At 44.5% G+C, this 18,371-nt stretch overlaps 1 protein-coding gene and 1 long non-coding RNA gene across 6 annotated transcripts in view; one reads left to right on the top strand and one right to left on the bottom strand.

Moving 5' to 3' along the window:
- The window catches only part of LOC137219357 (uncharacterized), a 126,677-nt gene that overhangs the window by 10,548 nt on the left and 97,758 nt on the right, over positions 1 to 18,371 (bottom strand). For all 5 annotated transcript variants that reach the window (XR_010941080.1, XR_010941079.1, XR_010941077.1 and 2 more), the window contains 3 exons: positions 2,653 to 2,713; positions 2,049 to 2,147; positions 1,484 to 1,528 (listed from right to left, as the gene is read on the bottom strand). This is a non-coding gene — a long non-coding RNA (uncharacterized lncRNA). The remainder of the gene's footprint in view (positions 1 to 1,483; positions 1,529 to 2,048; positions 2,148 to 2,652; positions 2,714 to 18,371) is intronic.
- Positions 12,026 to 17,273, top strand: S100A11 (S100 calcium binding protein A11). Its single transcript, XM_067727803.1, has 3 exons — positions 12,026 to 12,174; positions 15,954 to 16,106; positions 16,950 to 17,273. The coding sequence occupies exons 1-3, from the start codon at positions 12,172 to 12,174 to the stop codon at positions 17,103 to 17,105; spliced, it is 312 nt and encodes a 103-aa protein (XP_067583904.1). The 5' UTR covers positions 12,026 to 12,171; the 3' UTR covers positions 17,106 to 17,273.

Here is an 18,371-nt window from a genome sequence, read left to right as displayed (position 1 = left end):
GGACTTCAGCTTCTTTATCTCTAATGCAATCAGCTCCAAGAATTCCAACCCATAGAAAATCATTCAAATAGACAGCTAATGAGAACCTGACTGTATAACACAGGGAACTCTACTCAATGCTCTGTGGTGACCTAAACGGGAAGGAAATCCAAAAAAGAGGAGATATATGTATATGGATAACTGATTCACTTTGCTGTACAGCAGAAGCTAACACATTGTAAAGCAACTATACTTCAATAAAAAATAAATAAATGAATAAATAAATAAAGTGTGGCTTGTGTAGACTAAAAAAAATTTTTAAATAAATTTAGACAAAAAAAGAAAATCATTCATTCACCCAGCAAATACTTACTGAGTATCTCAGCGGTCCGAATAACAGAAACCTTGAAATAATAAAAACCCAGAGGGACCAAAGTCTTAGGGATGTCTCATCTTATAATTCAGGAAGCAACCAAAGTTACCTCCACATTTGATCAGTGGAGGAGAAAGAGGAGAGAGTCTCTCCTCTGGAATCTAGAAGTTGTTCTCTTCCTGCCAAAGGCTCAGATGTTCTACATAAGCCCAACTGTTGCCAGGTTGCAGGGCAAAAGACGTGCAGAGAACGGAAAGCCAATTCCGGGAACAGGCCACTTTAGCAGAACACTGCAAAATGCACTCAACAGAGATTCAAGTCTGCAACCGCCAATTAGCTGGTGAAGACAGTGCTTGAAGCCTGAACTTTAAGAAATTGTCAACAAACTCTTAGACTTCATAGTAGGAGCTTTGAATATCAGGAAAGGACCGATGTGGATCATATGACGGAGGCAGCAAGGCAAAGAGGAGGTACATAAAAGTTCAGGGAAATAAGCAAACCCAAGATTACAAAGTAGAAGATCAAGACAGCAATAATTCCTTTAACCACACCTACTTAAGGAGTTTAGTCAGATCCCTAAGAGACACAGAATTTGTTACCATTTAAATAACACTAGAGCATGGACTTGAGGATATGGGGAGGGGGAAGGGTAAGCTGTGACAAAGCGAGAGAGAGGCATGGACATATATACACTACCAAACGTAAGGTAGATAGCTAGTGGGAAGCAGCCGCATAGCACAGGGAGATCAGCTCGGTGCTTTGTGATCGCCTGGAGGGGTGGGATAGGGAGGGTGGGAGGGAGGGAGACGCAAGAGGGAAGAGATATGGGAACATATGTGTATGTATAACTGATTCATTTTGTTGTAAAGCAGAAACTAACACACCGTTGTAAGGCAATTATACTCCAATAAAGATGTGAAAAAAAAATAAAATAAAATAAAAAAAGAACAATTATAAAATACACAGAAAAAAATAATAAATAAATAAATAACACCATATTACTCTATTACTTATATATTTATGACTGAGTTAACACTTTAAAAACAGTATACAGATTTTTCTAAAGTGTGAATTCAGTCATTCTCATCTTCAGTTAAAACAAATAAATAAGTTACTCTGGGGAATACTTACTTGAGCTGAGTGGACCCTTCTGACAGCGAGTCAAGATCCTGGTTCCTAGAATAGGCAAAACGGGTAAGAAGATGCCTTAACAAGGATTACTCCTTCCAGGGTGGGCCGTACTTTAAGTAAAAAGGGAGTAGATAGTTGTCATTGATTATTTTCCTTGGATCCTGAACATCCAAATCACAACCAGCCATCTCCTACTGCAAATTCTCAAGGGAGATGTGCAAAATCACTGCTTGTTATTATAAATCATGAACCTCCAAATCCCATATAGAAATCCCAGACAGCGAATAAGTTGAACTAAACAATAAAATTCCTTTCAGGCTTCAACTCTTTCCTCACTTTAGGCCTTGCCCTTGATACCTAACTAATCCAATGACAAAAAGAGTAAGACACCAGAGAAAGCACTGAGGAAACACAATTCTTTCCAGAGTGCACCCCTGTTCCAGCTGTCTACTGCCGCATAACAAACCACCCCAAAACTTAGTGCCTCATAGAACGGCTCTCCTCTGCTTCACATGGTGTCAGCGGGGTAGTTGGAGGCTGGAGGGTCCACTTCCAAGATACGCACCTCACACGGCTGGCTGTTCAGTGCTGGCTGGTGGTTTCCCTGCACATGGGTCTGTCCATGTGGCCGCTTGGGCTTCTTCACAGCATGGTGGCTGGTTTCCTTGAGTGCGCACCCCAAGAGAGAAGCAGATAGACTCCATGTCACCTTTTAACATCAAGTCTCAGAAATCACATAGTGTCACTTCCAAAGTAGTCACCACAAGCCCACCCAGGTTCAAAGGGAGGAAACATAGATCCTACCTCCTGAGGAGGGGAGTGTGAGGGTCACATTGTAAGAAGGACGTGTGGGAGGGCAGATAGTGTTATGGCCATTTTTGGAAAATATAATCTCCCAACACAGCTCCCCAACATCCATTCCATCCCTAAACAATTTGTCTCAGCTAATTGGGGTAATTCCATCCCTTTGGCCATCTATTCCTTCAGGGATAGGCAGGCCTAAACCGTGTGAGGTAATGGGATTTAAGAGAAGGCTGTTCAGGATTTCTGGAAAAGAAAAGCAAGTCTCTCCACCCGAGATGTGAACAAGAAAATACATGCCCTGGATGTGTCACCTATGATTATAATGGTAAAGTGGATCATGGGATAAAAAGATGAAAGAATCTCACCCATAATGACATCCCTGAGCTGCTGAACCAATCAACCCTGCTCTTCTGCTCCGGGGGACTCCTGTTGTAAAGACAATAAATAATAACGTTATGGTTCCTTAAACTGTCTTAAGTCAATTTCCTATTATCTTCACCCAAAAGCACCCTAACTCATATATTTTCTCTCTAAAGCCTGGGAACAGAGCTGAACTAACCTGCCCACTCCTAGGCCTTCCAAGAGCTGGGGGGTGGGGATATGGGGACCAGGGAGAGGTGAATCAGAAGGAAGTCTTATTGTACAAAAATGTCAAAACGTTGAAAAAGACTGCAACGCAGACCACAAGAAACTTTAAATTCTTCATTTGTCACATAAAAGTCCTCATGCCTACTACTAACCCATCACACACTTGTCCTAGACCCAGAGTATGGGTAGTAGTAGTTTGAATGACATTTAGGGTGAGTGGGTGGTGCCCCACAAAAAAGGCATTATACTATACCTGGTCCTCAAGGAGCTGACAGTCTAACAGGAAAAAAAGTGGTACATACTTAAATAGCTATAATTCAAGATAGGCTGTAATACATGCCACAAAAAAAGTGCAGATAAAAGGCTGTGGTAGATCAATGAAGAGACAGATCCTTTTTAGTTGGAAGAGATAAGTAAAAAGCTTCCTGGAGAAGGTTCTTTATGAGTTGGTTCTTTGTACAGGTAGAATTTGGACATGAGAAGATGAAGGAAAAATTTCAGATGAAAGGAAGGAAACACAAGAAAAAAAATCAGTAAGTGGGAAATTCTGGGGCTCCTAAAGACAGGAAGATATTCAAACTGTGACCTAGCACTGACCAATCAGAACAGTGGCCAGGCTACGAGGCTGGAGCAAGTCCTAGAGACCCTCACCACTCCGTGCATTAATCCTTAAGTTACTTGATTATGGGAATCACATGGCCCAGGAGAGGGACTGAGGTGGCTGGGGCTTCAGGTGAATGGCACTCAGGGATTCAGGCAAGAAGCGAGGACAGGGCTACCCTGGTGGGCAAGTGGTTAGGAATCTGCCTGCCAGTGCAGGGGACATGGGTTCAAGTCCTGGTCTGGGAAGATGCCACATGCTGCGGAGCACCTGAGCCTGTGGGCCACAACTACTGAAGCCCGTGAGCCTAGAGCCCGTGCTCTGCAACAAGAGAAGCCACCACAATGAGAAGCCCGTGCACTGCAAGGAAGAGTAGCCCCCATTCGCTGCAACTAGAGAAAGCCCGCGTGCAGCAACGAAGACCCAACGCAGCCATTAATTAATTAATTAATTAATTAATTTTAAAAAATTAGAGAGGACACTTAGCAACTGGTAGAGAAGAACTTCAATATTGTAACAACTAGTGTGGGCGAACCAGTGAGAACCGGCAGGAGGATCAACCCTGCCTACAGGCAATAGCGAAAAGTTCCCACTTGACCAGAGTTCGCAGTAAATGAAAGAAAATAATGAAAAAACAGAAGCTGGGATTCGAATTTCATCTTGAATTCCAAGATGAAAAATTTGGACAAAAAATGAGCAATACAGATCCACTGAGAACACTTTGATGACACATTCAGATCACATCGGATTAGACATGGATCTGATATGGTGTGGCCTCCTCGGAGTAGAAATGTAACATACATGCAACTATTTGCTGTGGGTCATTGTGAAAGAGAAAATTTCTCAACTCTGCCTAACGACAGTTGGAGACTAAGAACAACTATGTGGAGGACTTTAATGGTTTCCAGCCACCAGCATGAAAGATGTCTAGAAGAATATGAAGGAAAATGTAGATGTGTGCAGACAATGGAGGAAAGCAGTTAACTTCCACCAGCTTGCCCAGGAACTCCATGTCTGTCCTGAAGATGCCATCACCATAGGACAAATGAGGGAATTAGTGAGGGCCAGCAATTAGGGCAGAGGCAACGGGAAGTGAAAAGACAAGGGCTTGAAGGGATAACAATAGTGACACCAAGATCTGCAAAGTAGAGCCTACAAAGCACACTTTCATTTAATCCACACAGCAATACTGCAAGTAGTAATTAACATTTGTATAACACACCACCATTTGAAGAGCCCTTTTATATTTATTTTCTCCTTTATTGCTATCACCATTTTACACAAGGAAAACTGAAGCTCAGAAGTAAAAACAGTTTATCTAGGTAGAGGGCTGGAACTCAAACTCAGGCCTTTAGATTTCTTGTCCAGCATTTACATTTACATCACAGTGGCCTCAGAGATTGACGGGTCATTCCTTAATATTGCAAATGTGGCCTCAGTGCTGTGGGCAAGCACTGCAGATTATGGGAGAAATCAAAGGCTCTCCCCTTACAGTCCTTATCTTCAAGAGGTAAATCTTCCAGCCCAGGACTTAAATGGGAAGAGCCTCAAGAGACTGAGTGTACACCTTCTGATGCAGATGACTCAGTTTCTAGAAGGAGCCCATTCCTGTTTTTTTTTTTTAAAAAAAATACTTATTTATTTATTTAATTTATTTGGTTGAGCCAGGTCTTAGTTGCAGCTCCAGGGCTCCTTAAGTTATGGCTCCAGGGCTCCTTAGTTGTGGCATGGAAACTCTTAGTTGTGGCATGCATGTGGGATTTAGTTCCCTGACCAGGGAAGGAACCTGGGCCCCCTGTACTGGGAGCGCAGTTTTATCCACTGCGCCACCAGGGAAATCCCAGCCCATTCCTGTTTTATTAATCAAATTAGATTTGGGGATCCTCAAAGGCAGGAACCATGACTTTTTTATCTTTGTACCCTCAGGCCCTAGCACAGGATCTGGTACTTAATAAATACTTGCTGAATAACTTAACTTATATAAAATTTAAAACTCTTAACAGAAATAGCTTGTGATCCTTCCCCCAAAAAAGAAAAACAAAACAAAGAGTCAACAATTCTTGGAACAATTATTTAACATTGTCCTGAATGTTAAATCACACAGAATTAAACCAAATACAGCCCCTACTCTGAAATCATACTATTCGTTCAATCCCATGAATGTTCACTGGGTCCTACTATGTGCAAATGGCTATGAATGACACAAAAATGAACATGACGGATCCATAATTTCAAGGAACTCACATGCTATCAGAAAAGATACATCTATTAACATAAATCCCTGTAATACACAGCAGAATATTAAAATCCCTCCCCACAAGAAACAATTTACAAAATATTATGGAAGGAAGGGTAAATGTGGGTGGTGGAGATCAGAAAAGCTTCATGAAGGAGGAACTTCATTGAAGGAGCCATAGAATTTCATCAGAGGGAACTGAAATTAAGGATGTTTCAAAGGCAGAGAAAGCTTGGGTAACAGGAAAGAGGTAAGAAAGTACAGAGGATCTTTGAGTGATAAACAGTGGTTCCATTTGTTAAAGCATGGAGCATAGAAAGGAAAGTGGCAGATGACACGCTGAGAACCCCTGCCACAACCTGTCAGCGTCCTATACCTGTTTCACTTCAGACAGCATAACCTGCTTCACACTCTTGCTCTCCACTCCAGCTCCTCTCATCATCCCGGCTGAGCTCAGCACTGACGAGGATCACCCACCCAATGCCCCACCCTCATAGCTCTTGACCTCCCTCCTTGATGCCCACGCCACATACACTGCAGTCAGTTTGAGGCCCTTAGGCATGCTTGGATTTTGCCATCATAAGAGTTCTATCTACAAATTACTAAACTCACTGGAAGTTTGTATTATACGAATAACTTCTTAAATCCCCAGCTCTCTCCATCCCTCTTTTCCATTTAACTTGTTCTTTGATGTTATGGAGAAATTTTTTTGTGCCCACCCACCTTCCATGTCCTCACTCCTTCCTTTTTCTTCCTGTACTCAATGCCCAATCAAGTGGATTACTTTCTCACCCACACCCTCAACTCCTTCACTGCTTTATCCTTTTGTTATATCCATTCTGTAAAACCCTAAACCTATTTCACAAGCCTCTCTCTTGGATCCGGTGACTAGATTTCTAAACACACCAGAAGAAAGCCATACAGCCTCACAATCATACAATCATGTGTATTAGAGTCACTGCAAAATTATAGCTTCCTAAGCTTTTGCACCACTCAGCCATCTGAGTCAGCTCCTGTTTCCATTTCCCTCTGGGACCATAGAGAACCTCTTCAAGTCTCCTACTCAAATCCTGTGGGCTCTGTCAAGCATGTCCTTACCTCCCTCTTCGTATGCCAACAAGGGTATCAGGAAGGATACTCCTCTGCAGCCCTCCCAAGGCTATGGTCCCTCTATAGTCTCACTCCTCATTTTCCCCTCTTCCACTCTGTGGAGTAATTCATCCACCATAGCTCCTGAGACCTTGCTCTATCGTTTGTATCATCTCAACCTTGTACATGTGCCTTCCCATTCTGGTGACTCCTCCATACCCTGTGAACCCCCTCAAGGGAACACTGCAGTAAGCAGGATACTGGCTCTGCCCTCAAGTAGATTGCTGTCTAGTGAGGAAAATAACCAAGTAAACAGAAAATGACCGTAGAGTATAGTAAGAATTACAGTACAAGGAGCTATGGGGGAACATATAGTGGATACAGGACATGCTGAATTCCTCCAGCTTTGAATTGTGACAACACATGCGAAGTTCTGTCTACCAGAGAACCTCATTAGAGACTCGGTGCCCAAGGCTTTTACTGGAGGCTGGTCGCATACGCACACTCTCTCCAGCATGTACTGGAAAACTCCAAACTCCCAGAAGGAAAGCAGGTGCTTGGCATAAACTACATTGTTTGTACCAACAGTTTAGGCACAATGAGCCACCTTAGGCACAGTGAGGCACAGTGAGGGAACAGATGAGAACCCTCTTGAAATCCAAGTTCCCAGATGCCAGCCGAAGTCCAGCCTTGCAAGCAGGCCTTTCCAAGGACAGCAGTCTCGGGCAGCTATGCTAACTCTTTTTTTGCATAGATACCTAGCACTCTCTTAGGAGATGAGGAATGCTTAGGGAAGATGATTTCTAAGTTATATGAAGGATGACACTATGGACTTAACTGTGTCTGTCCCAACAACAACAACAACAAAATTTGCATATGTTAAAGCCCTAATGTGACTGTATCTGGATATAGGGTCTTTAGGAGGCAATTACAGTTAAATGATTAAATGCTTAAATGTCATAAGAGTGGAGCCCTAATTCAGTAGGAATGTGGCCTTATAACAAAAGGAAGAGAGAGAACCCTCCCTCTCTCCACCATGTGAAGACTCAGCGAGAAAGCAACCATCTGCGAACCAGGAAGAGTCCTCATCAGGACCTGAGTCGACTAGTACCTTGATCTTGGACTTCCAGACTCCAGAACTGTGAGAAAACAAATTTCTGTTTAAACCAGTCAGTCTGTGGGAGTTTGTTATGAGAGTCCAAGACGACTAAGATGAGAAAAAGACTATTGCAGGCAGACCAGACAGATGTGCAAAGGCCCTGAGGTGAGACAGAGATTTGAAGAGCTATAAGTAAATGTGACTGTTCCCGGTCCTATTCTCTCCTAAAGTGATTTCATTCCTCTTCCAAACCCCCCACATCTAAGCAGAGGCCAAGTTTGATTGCTTTTGCCTTCTCGGTACTTGGAAATTCCCTGCCCCACCTCCATGGCCATCTCACCTTGGTTATTGCAACAGTATCCTAATATGTTCCTTGCCTCTAGTCTGTCTCCTCTCTGGTACATTTTCTATGCTTCCCAAAAGGTGAAGTGGATCAAATCTCCTGATTTAAAATCTTCAGTGGTTCTTGATAGATAACCCTCAGATACAATCCAAATTTCCAAGCGTAGCCCTTAGTGCTCTGACCCTTACCTCTCCAGGCTCAGTCCCACAGCTCCTGGCTCACATTTACCATCACCCCATACCCAAAGCCCAGGACTACCGAACCACCTGCAAGTACTGAGAATACACATATGCTTCCCCCCTGCTTACTTTTGCACAAGCCATTACGGAAGTGTTCCTCTGAAGACACCACTCTACGTTCTAAGTATTTTACATGATTACATCTTCATCCTCACAACAACCATATGATGTGAGTACTACTACTCTCCACTTTATAGTTGAGGAAACCAAGGCACAGAGCAGATAAATGACTTGCTGGAGCTCATACAGATAATATGTTGCAGCACTGTGCTTCACCTTGCTTCACCACTGTGCCCATCTACCTGATGAATTATTTTATTTACTTTTATTTTTTTTTACACCTGGTGGATTCTTATTCATCCTTCACTACCCAACTCAAGCACCACTCTCTCCACAACACTTTCTCTGCTCCTCCAGAGTTAACCACTCACTTCATTCCCAGCAGTATCACTGTGCCGTGGTCACACCCCTGTTATTATGGTTGGCTATTGTATCCATTTAAGATCCTGCCCAGCCCTGCACAGAGCTCAGGTTGCACATAAGAATTACCCTGCACAGTGGAAGTCCCCACATTTATTTCCTGAATAAATTGACTCATCTGTACCTCATTTTTGTCTCTTGGTATCAACTTACCAGCCCTCACTCATCCTCAGCTCCCTGCCCACTTTAGCCCTTCACTTTGACACACCATTTACCTACTTTGACAATTCAACTTTGCGTGCCATCTTCCTGAACTCTCCCCTCCTTTAACTGAAAACCCCTTTCATCATGACCCTGGTGAGTTGTCAACACAGACAGCCCTCCCTGGGCGGGGCTGATTCCCCAACCTGGTTCTGGAGAATTCATACTTATTTGATTCAGCTCTTTTCTTTGGTTTCACTCAAGCTACCTCATAGGGCAGGGAAGTTATTGAAAGAATAGAGGCCTTACATGAAATCAGGAAAACTAAACAACCAGGTGCAAGGAGAACAAGAACACTATTCTGCACATTTTTCCCAAACTTCACAGCTCCTACTTATTTATGGTGTCTGCTTCTTCCTAATTTTTATTTGCCATGACCTCATGATTCTGTCCATGCAAATGTTCAGCTTCACTTTTCTCAATGCCTAATTTGCTATGTGTTGCTAATTTCAGTTTCCCAAAAAGCTGAAGGGTCCCAGCTCATCTTTTCACGTCACGTCGTGAAACATCCACTACTATCCATTCTATGGACTAGCAGTCCTTGAGTCCAGCACTAACCTCAATCCAATCAGCTGTGACAGTGGGCACAGGGTCAAATCATGCAAAAATTCACTAACGGGGCTGGATTTTCAGCAGAGGCAATAAATGGGGTGTTTTTCCTTAAAGAGGAATGTTGTATGGGAGGTCCCATGATTCAGGTATGGAGTAATTTAGACCAATGATTCTTTACTATTTTTGATCATAGATTTTTCTGAGAAACAGATGAAAGCTCTGAAGAAGAAGTTCTCTTATGCAGAAAATTTCACATATACCTTTAGGGTATTTGTGGACCCCAGCAGCCATCCATGGAACACCCCCCAAAACACCATAGGTCTAAAGTCTATCCATAGACCACCCCAAAGGCAGGCATTAATATCACATTTATGTTTGTATCTCTTGTACCTAGCAGTGGGCCTGGCACATAGTAGTTTTCCAAAAATATTTTTTGAATGAATAAATTGAAGGAGTCATTCATTAATTAAGGTTAAAGAGGATTTTCAAAGCCAGATAGAAGCTAAGAAGTTTGGATTTGATATAAAAGGCATTAGAGAGCCATCTTGTTTGGTTCTTTTGTTGTGTTTCGTTTTTAAGCAGGCACTTGATCAGAGCTGTACATTAGAAAAATGTGTCTTTAACAGTCAATAGAACAGATTGGAGGGCAAGAGACCAGTTAGGAAACTGGAGGAAAGAGGGAATGCAAACCTAAACTAGAACACTGGAGGTGAGAATAGAAAGTATGAGGGGCAGATCCAAGAGAAAGTGTAAAAATAAAACTGATGGGGCTTCCCTGGTGGCGCAGTTGTTGAGAGTCCGCCTGCCAATGCAGGGGACACGGGTTCGCGCCCCGGTCCGGGAAGATCCCACATGCCGCGGAGCGGCTAGGCCCGTAAGCCATGGCCGCTGAGCCTGTGCGTCCAGAGCCTGTGCTCCGCAACGCGAGAGGCCACAACAGTGAGAGGACCGCGTACCGCAAAAAAAAAAAAAAAAAAAAAAAAAAAAAAACTGATGGTACTTGGCACTCGATAACATTTGGGGGTAAGAAAGGGATTTAGAGTCAAAACCTGGCTCCAAAGTTCTCAAGTCGGGAGAACAGAAGAGTGGCAATACCATTAGCAGAGGTAAGGAAGACAGAAGAGAAACAGATTTAGGGAAAACAAGTATCTCTTGAATTGAGTTTGAGGCTCAGGTGAGACTTTCAAGTGGATTCAAGAACAACTGAAAATGTGGGTCTGGCGTAGGTGAGAAGAGATGAAGGTCTGATCAGAAGTGACCAGCTGAAGCTGCAGGAGCAGAGGGGATGCCAGGAAGCAGTTTACACAATGCCCTGCAGCCCATTATCTTTCCTTTGCATCTATTCCCGTTTTTGAAGCCCTCCCAAAGCCATCTCTTTTTTTTTTTTTTCGGTACTCAGGCCTCTCACTGTTGTGGCCTCTCCCACTGCGGAGCACAGGCTCCGGACGCACAGGCTCAGCGGCCATGGCTCACGGGCCCAGCCGCTCCGTGGCATGTTGGATCTTCCCGGACCGGGGCGTGAACCCGTGTCCCCTGCATCGGCAGGCGGACTCTCAACCACTGCACCACCAGGGAAGCCCAAAGCCATCATTTTATCTGATAGTCATAACAATTTTGTGAAGTAGGAAAGGGCACCTACTTTTACAGGTAAGGAAATGGAGACTCAGAGGACTGAGGGGTTTTGCCAAACGTATTGCAACGAAGTAATTACAGATCTAGGATTAGAACCCAGAGCTTCTGATTCTTCATACAACTCCCAACTCCGTTGCCAACTGCACACAGATAAATGCCCTACTTGCAGGGTTCAGTAGTTTGCAGTAGTACTGTACCGTTGCAGTTCTTTGGGGTCTAGGGTCTTGCTTTGTTTTGTTTGTTTTTTTAACTGTTTTCGGTTTAGAGAGAAGTCTGAGACAACGGTGCTCCAGCTGGCACAAATCACTACCATTTAGTCTGTTAACGTCTCCAGTGCGAAAGAGACAGCCCTGGTTTCTAGGGAACTTATAGCCCACACTCCACGTTGCACGTTTTTCAAAGGGACCTTTCTGCCTGTCTAACATGCATGACCAGAATGAGCTCGTGAGCTTGTACAGGGAAAAGACCCACAGACTTGGACAGACTTCCAGAAGACCGCTATGCAAAACTTTCAATTCGGAAAAGTTCAAAATCTTCAAGGTTCACGGGACAGGGGAGAGAGATTATTTAGGGCTCAGGGAGGACAATGGGTTTTGTGTGAGTTTTAAGGTGAAGCCGTATGCTTAGCAAAGAAAGGCGACGGTGACCCGTCCGGATCCGCGCGGCGGCGGACGGAGCGGAGGAGGGGTCGCGTGAGTCAGGCGGAAGCCGCGCGGGGCGGAGCCGGGTGGGGCCGGACCTGGGAGTTAGCAGACCTGGCCCGCCGCCCAGTGCGCGCCTCGCCGCTCCTCGCTCGCAGCCCTGTGCTTCGCTCCTCTCCGAACATGGTAAGCCGCGCTTTTTATTTGTCTTCCTCTTGCATGAAAAGAAAAAAGCAACAGCATACTTTTCACCAGACTTGGTCTTTGATTTTTATATGGACGTGTTAGGAACCAGAGCAGGACGAATGAATCTATGGCAGGGAATTAGGAAAGAGCGGATGGAAGGAAGAAGCCCTGAATTATACCTGTAGTAACAGCCTAGGGGTAGCAACGGGAGGGTCTTTTGTTTTCCAGGCGAAGGTCTAGGGCTGGGATAGAGGAAATGCACTGCGAGCCGCGCCCCGCTCGGAGCCCCGCACAGGGTGAAGCCGCCCCGACCCCTCGCTCAGCCGGGACGGGGGCAGGGGTGTCCGGCCGGTGCGGGACGCCCCTCGCCGCCGCTGTCCGCGGAGCCCGGGGTACGACCTAAAGACAGGGGTTGGAATTCTGCGCGGCGACGCTAGTTATGTACAGTTCTAGAGACCAGAAAGGGAACGTTTCAGACCTAATGGTCTGACCCCTAGGGGAAATCAGAGTTTCGGTAAAAGACCGGCAAACGGCCAAGGCGCAGAGACTGAAACTGAAGCGGGTCCCAGCTAGCCGAGCGGCGCCCAGGAATGTGGGAGGAGCCCGGCGACCGGAAGCCCCCTCCTCCTTTCTTTTTCCCCCTAGCCCACCATCTTGTTAGGTGCTCACCCCGTCTCCTGTTTTTCTTCTCTCAGCTCCTGCCATCCCCATTTTGAACTCTTTTCTTTTCCATTAATACACCTCCAGAATCTGCCTCTTCCTTGGCCTCTCTTTAGTGAAGGGAGGTCTGCAAACTTCCGCCCAAGGGCCAAATCGGGGTTCTGTTCGCCCACGAGCTACGAACGGATTTTACATATTTAAATAGTTGAAAGAAAGTCAAAGGAAGAATAATACTTTGTAACACGTGAAAATTATATGAAAATCAAACTTCAGTGTTCATAAAGTTTTATTGGCGCACGACCACGCCCATTCATGAGTTTTCTGTGTGGTTGCTGCCCTGCTACAAAAGCAGAGTGACAGAGACCATATGAGCCGCACTGGCCTAAAACTTATACCATCTGGCCCTTTACAAAACACGTTTGCCAACCCCTGCTTTAGTCTGCCAGTCTGTACCCCCTACTGCGCTTTCTCCTTTCCGTGCAAAAGCGAGGAATCAATGTCCCATGGAACATAGAAAAGGCAGACCCAGCACCACCAAGTGGTAAAGACCTGGAATGACCGCCCCGGCGGAAGGTGGATGCCACCAGGGCTCCTTGGGAGGAAAGGGAGCATGTTAGTTAAGAATGAGAACTGCAATACTTGAGTTTTTTCAGGCGTTACTTTTTTTTTTTTTTTAACTTTCTCAAATGTTGAGTGTTTAGCATGCATTTTTTAACATTTATTTTTGTCTGCGTTGGGTCTTAGTTGCTGTGCGTGGGCTTTCTCAAGTTGTGGTGAGCGGGGGCTACTCTTTGTTGCAGTGCAAGGGCTTCTCATTGCGGTGGCTTCTCTTGTTGCAGAGCACAGGCTCTAGGTGAACGGGCTTCACTAGTTGCGGCATGCAGGCTCAGTAGTTGTGGCTCACGGGCTCTAGAGCGCAGGCTCAGTAGTTGTGGCACACGGGCTTAGTTGCTCCGCGGCATGTGGGATCTTCCCGGACCAGGGCTCGAACCTGTGTCCCCTGCATTGGCAGGCAGATTCTTCACCACTGCACCACGAGGGAAGTCCCTAGCATGCATTTTTTTAATTCTCTCACAGCACCCATTTATCACGCTGTTTTCTCCTTCCTATCATTGTTCCCATCAAATACAACTCTGAGGATGCAGTGATGGGGAGCACTGGCCTCCATCCAAGCAGGAGATCTCCTCCTTCAGCCACTGCTCGAACTTGAGCAAAGCTTTCCTGTCTCTGGGCCTCTCTGCCCCTCCAGCACTACAAATTTTGCAATTCCATTTAAGTAATTTGATAATTGTGTTTCTTTTCCTCTGGAAATTATCTCTGGGAAGAAATGCAGGGGTTTTAACTTTCTCCATGTGGCTGATAGCAACAGTTTTAAAGGGGAAAAAAAAATCTGTCAAGATTGACGTTAAGGAGAGAAAAAGGAAAAGCAGAAAGAAAGCCACTTTGAAACTGGAAAATCAAAAAGCAATCTGAATTCCGCAAAGAAAAGAGGCAGAGGACACATCTGTAGGTCTAGAAAAAGATCACAAAGCCCTTGCTCCTCAACCTGGAACCTTCTACCCTATCTGGTGTGCCCTTCCAGTCAGCCTTGTTCCTGTAATCTGACACGTTAGTAAGACTGTGAGATTGTAGTCCTGGTAAGAAAAGCTGTTGTGCAAACACATCTGTTTCTAGGCTGTGGTATTTTGTTTCTCACCAAAACTCTGAAGCTACCAACACTTTTCTAAAGAAAAAGTTCTGACAGTGTGACCATTGAGGAAGAATAGATCTCCAGAAGGGGCTTTATAGATGCTTCAGGATGCAATGAGCACCAGGCACCTGGCTAGGCAGTTAAAGCACCTGGAGAGACTGAAGGAGGGAAGGAGACTGGCAGCTGTGCAGCTAAGAGCTCAGATCAATAACAGGGCTCACATCAATCCTTAACATATTAATTATGGGGCCTGAAAGTCTCTAGCTCTGGGCTCCAGGAAGTCCATCCCAAGAACAAATTAACGGGCTAAGTGCCACATTGCGAATGTCACCATCCAATGTAGACATTGTTAATGTCCACAGAGAAAGCTTTGGAGGAAGGGTGTGGCCCTGCAAGATTTCCAGAAAGTCTGCAGTTCCCCTTCTTATCCACCAGGGGGAGCACACGAGTTCCTCACGTCTGGGGCCCAGGCGCTGGCTGGAATGAGGGGCAGACTCGGCATGACAGAATTTCCTTGAAGACATCTGTTGTAAGGAAGGCAGAGCCCAGAACAGGATATGAAGCTTGTGCTCCTTCTAGTGCAGCCACAGCTGTGGTTCAGCTCCGTAGATGCGATGGGAGCTGTGTGAGCGGCAACCTAAGAGCCCCCATATCAACCTTCCTGGTGTGAAGTGACCAGAGAAGTTCCACCAGCCTTTTCTGTGGGAATTAGTGGTATCTGGGAATAGAAGGAGCAAAGGCCAAGGGCTGCAGAAAGCAACCTGGAGGCTGAGATTGTAGCAGTAGCTCTGCCATGTCAGTTCCCTTCTCATGCCTGTTTCCTCACGTGTAAAATTAAGGGGTTCTAACTCTCAAATACGAAAGCTGCTTTCCAACATCCAAAAAGTTCTCAGATCTCCTACCCCATACACAATAATAACTATGCTTTTAGTTTTCTTCTAGAAAATGTATGAGTCCTGGGAATTCAGTATTCCTTTAAAAAGAAATGCCATTTCACTTATCACAGTAGCCTCCATATACTCTTGGAAAATAGGGAACTTTTTAATCTATAGACAATGCTTGGTATGTATATGGATTTGTGGATATATAGTTATACATATATTTATCCACACATTCTAAAAATATCAGTAAACCCTGTCACCTCACGCTCATCTAGGCAGTCTACAGCTTTCAAACATACCAGCATGCTCCATATTTACCCTCACTAATTTTCACCTGGAATAAACATGTGAGGAGATGTGGGGAGGAAGCTCACCGAATGTGACTTTCTGTGGTTGTCTTGGGCCCCTTAGCCCCCTAAACAACGACCGAGTCTTTCAGGAAACTGCTTGACCCAAAATGAAGAGACAAGATCCTCTGGAGTTTTCCCTAGCACCCAGCTTTTGATATCTTGCCCTTGTCTGAACCCTGAATTTTTTTTTTTCCAAAGGCAAAAACATCCAGCCCTACAGAGACTGAACGGTGCATCGAGTCTCTGATTGCTGTTTTCCAAAGGCATGCTGGAAGGGACGGTAACAACAGCAAACTCTCCAAGGCGGAGTTCCTTATCTTCATGAATACAGAGCTGGGTGCCTTCACAAAGGTATTGGTCCCTGCCCCCACCCCCAGGCCACACACAGCATGAAACAAGACCCTGGGAGAATGGCTAGGCGTGAAGGACAGCAGCTGAGCCCCTAGGGCTGAGTAAACGCTGAATGACTATTAAAGGACCTTCTGTTCTCCTCTTCTTTGAATAAAGTATGTTCTAAAGATCAAAGTTATCAAACTACACTGACATAGGGAACAGTGATTTTTTTCATTTAAGGAGAGGGGCTTACAAAATGGTAAATGGAGTAATAGAAGAGTTTTCAAATTTTATTCCTCCACCCCAAAGCCTCTAGGGCAGCCGTAGAACTTTCTGTAGTGATGGAATTAATGTTCTATATATGCGCTACCTGATATGGTAGCCACTAGCAACTAAAGGACTGACTTTCTAAATTAATTAAGTAGCCATATGTAACCAGTGGATGTAAGTGTGCGTATGTGCTGGGGGCTTGGATGAGTGGAGGATGGGGCTGATTAGGCAGGGACCGCATCCTCTTTCCACCTCCAGTCACTCTGCTTTTATGTAGTTTGTATATTGGAGTTGCATGCAACACTTAGAAAAAGTTTTCCACTGTTTTTACAAAATTGAGTAACCCCTGATGGTCACAGAAAGAACCCTGGACTAGGAGCTAGAAAAGCTGGGTTCGTGTCCTAGGTCTTCCGCTTAGGCCACTCACTTCACCTGTTTGAATCTGTTTCTGTCTCTGAAAAGTGCGAATATTAATAACCCCTACCCGGTACCTCACACTCTTGTAAGAATAAAATGTGGAAACATTTTTGAAAGCATCTTAGAAAGTACAATATAAAGGTACTAATATCATTATTATTATTATCTTTGCAGAACCAGAAGGACCCTGGTGTCCTTGACCGCATGATGAAGAAGCTGGACCTCGACTCTGATGGACAGTTAGATTTCCAAGAATTTCTTAATCTTATTGGCGGCCTGGCCCTAGCTTGCCATGACTCCTTTATTAAGTCTACCTCTTCCCGGAAGTAAATCGGAGGAGCCTTTGGGCCTGGCCTCCAGCCCCACTCCCTTTCCTTCAGCCTCGCAATTATCATCTACCCCTCACAGCCCACACATACCCTGAGCCCAGTGTACCCACCACCCCATGCAGGCCACTCCTGCTGGTAGTAATAAAACAATATTGTTTTTTAAAGCACACACTGGAGAGTCAGTAAATTTGTGCAAGGGAGGGAGATGACTGGGAGGAATATAAATTAGATTGATGGAAACAGTTACCAGAAGTTGCAAAGTAAATAGTAAAAATGCATCTTGGGTGTATAAATAATCATGACTAATGATACCAACATAATCATCTAAATTACTCAGACTGATGGAGAGACATCACTTATTGTTCACTCATTAAACGTCTATACACCCCTACTACAGGCACTGTCATAGGCTTTGAAGATACAGTCAGCAAGACAGATAAGTTCCTGCCTTCACTGAGGTTACCTTCTAGTGGGGGGGAGGGGACAAATGAATAAACAAACAAATAAACAAAGAACTATGAGTGCAAAAAATAGTTGTTGTCTTTCTGAAAGCCAAATTGAATTCTTTTCAAAAACTTGATTAGAGAAACTCACTGAAGATAACTGTGGTTGATGTAGGTGTAGCTGAAACAACTGTAAACAAATGTGAAAAGCCTCATAAAAATCTAGAAGCATCTTTCACTCAGATTGCCTCACAAGTATCTTTAAATTCCTCCACTTAAAGGAACTGGGACTTCATCCTGGTGGTCCAGGGGCTAAGACTCCACGTTCCCAATGCAGGGGGCCCAGGATTGATTCCTGGTCAGGAAACTAGATCCCACATGCTGCAACTAGGAGTTCACATGCCACAGCTAAAGATACTGCATGTCGCAACTTAGAAAAAAAAAAAGATCCCACATGCTGCAATGAAGATCCCTCGTGCAGCAACTAAGACCCAGTGCAGCCAAATAAATACATAAGTAATAAATTGTTTTTTTAAAAAAAGGAACTGAAAATCATAAGTGTGATTTATGCGAGAAAGGCAGTATAGCAAAATATTGGTAAATGTACATGTTTTAAGTTTAAATATTTAGAATATTTTTATGAATACCCATTTTAACTGATTTTTTTTTTTTAAGTTAACCAGCCAGCTACTGGTCCCTAGCCTTCAGAAAAGACAGTCTCTACCATTTCCCAATAAACTCGTATTCTTCTCTCTGCCCCAGCTTGATCTCTTCCACTCCTTTCTCCACCCTGTGACCAAAGAGTTTTTAAAGGCAAACTTGAT

The sequence above is a fragment of the Pseudorca crassidens genome, chromosome 2, assembly GCF_039906515.1.
Source record: "Pseudorca crassidens isolate mPseCra1 chromosome 2, mPseCra1.hap1, whole genome shotgun sequence".
Classification (NCBI taxonomy): Eukaryota; Metazoa; Chordata; class Mammalia; order Artiodactyla; family Delphinidae; genus Pseudorca; species Pseudorca crassidens.
Note: the sequence above shows the minus strand (reverse complement) of the source record. Positions and strands in the feature narration are given on the sequence as shown.

Coding starts and splice junctions, on each gene's coding strand:
- S100A11 (XM_067727803.1), top strand. Junction 16,107..16,949: donor AGCTGGGTGCCTTCACAAAG/GTATTGGTCCCT, acceptor TTATCTTTGCAG/AACCAGAAGGACCCTGGTGT.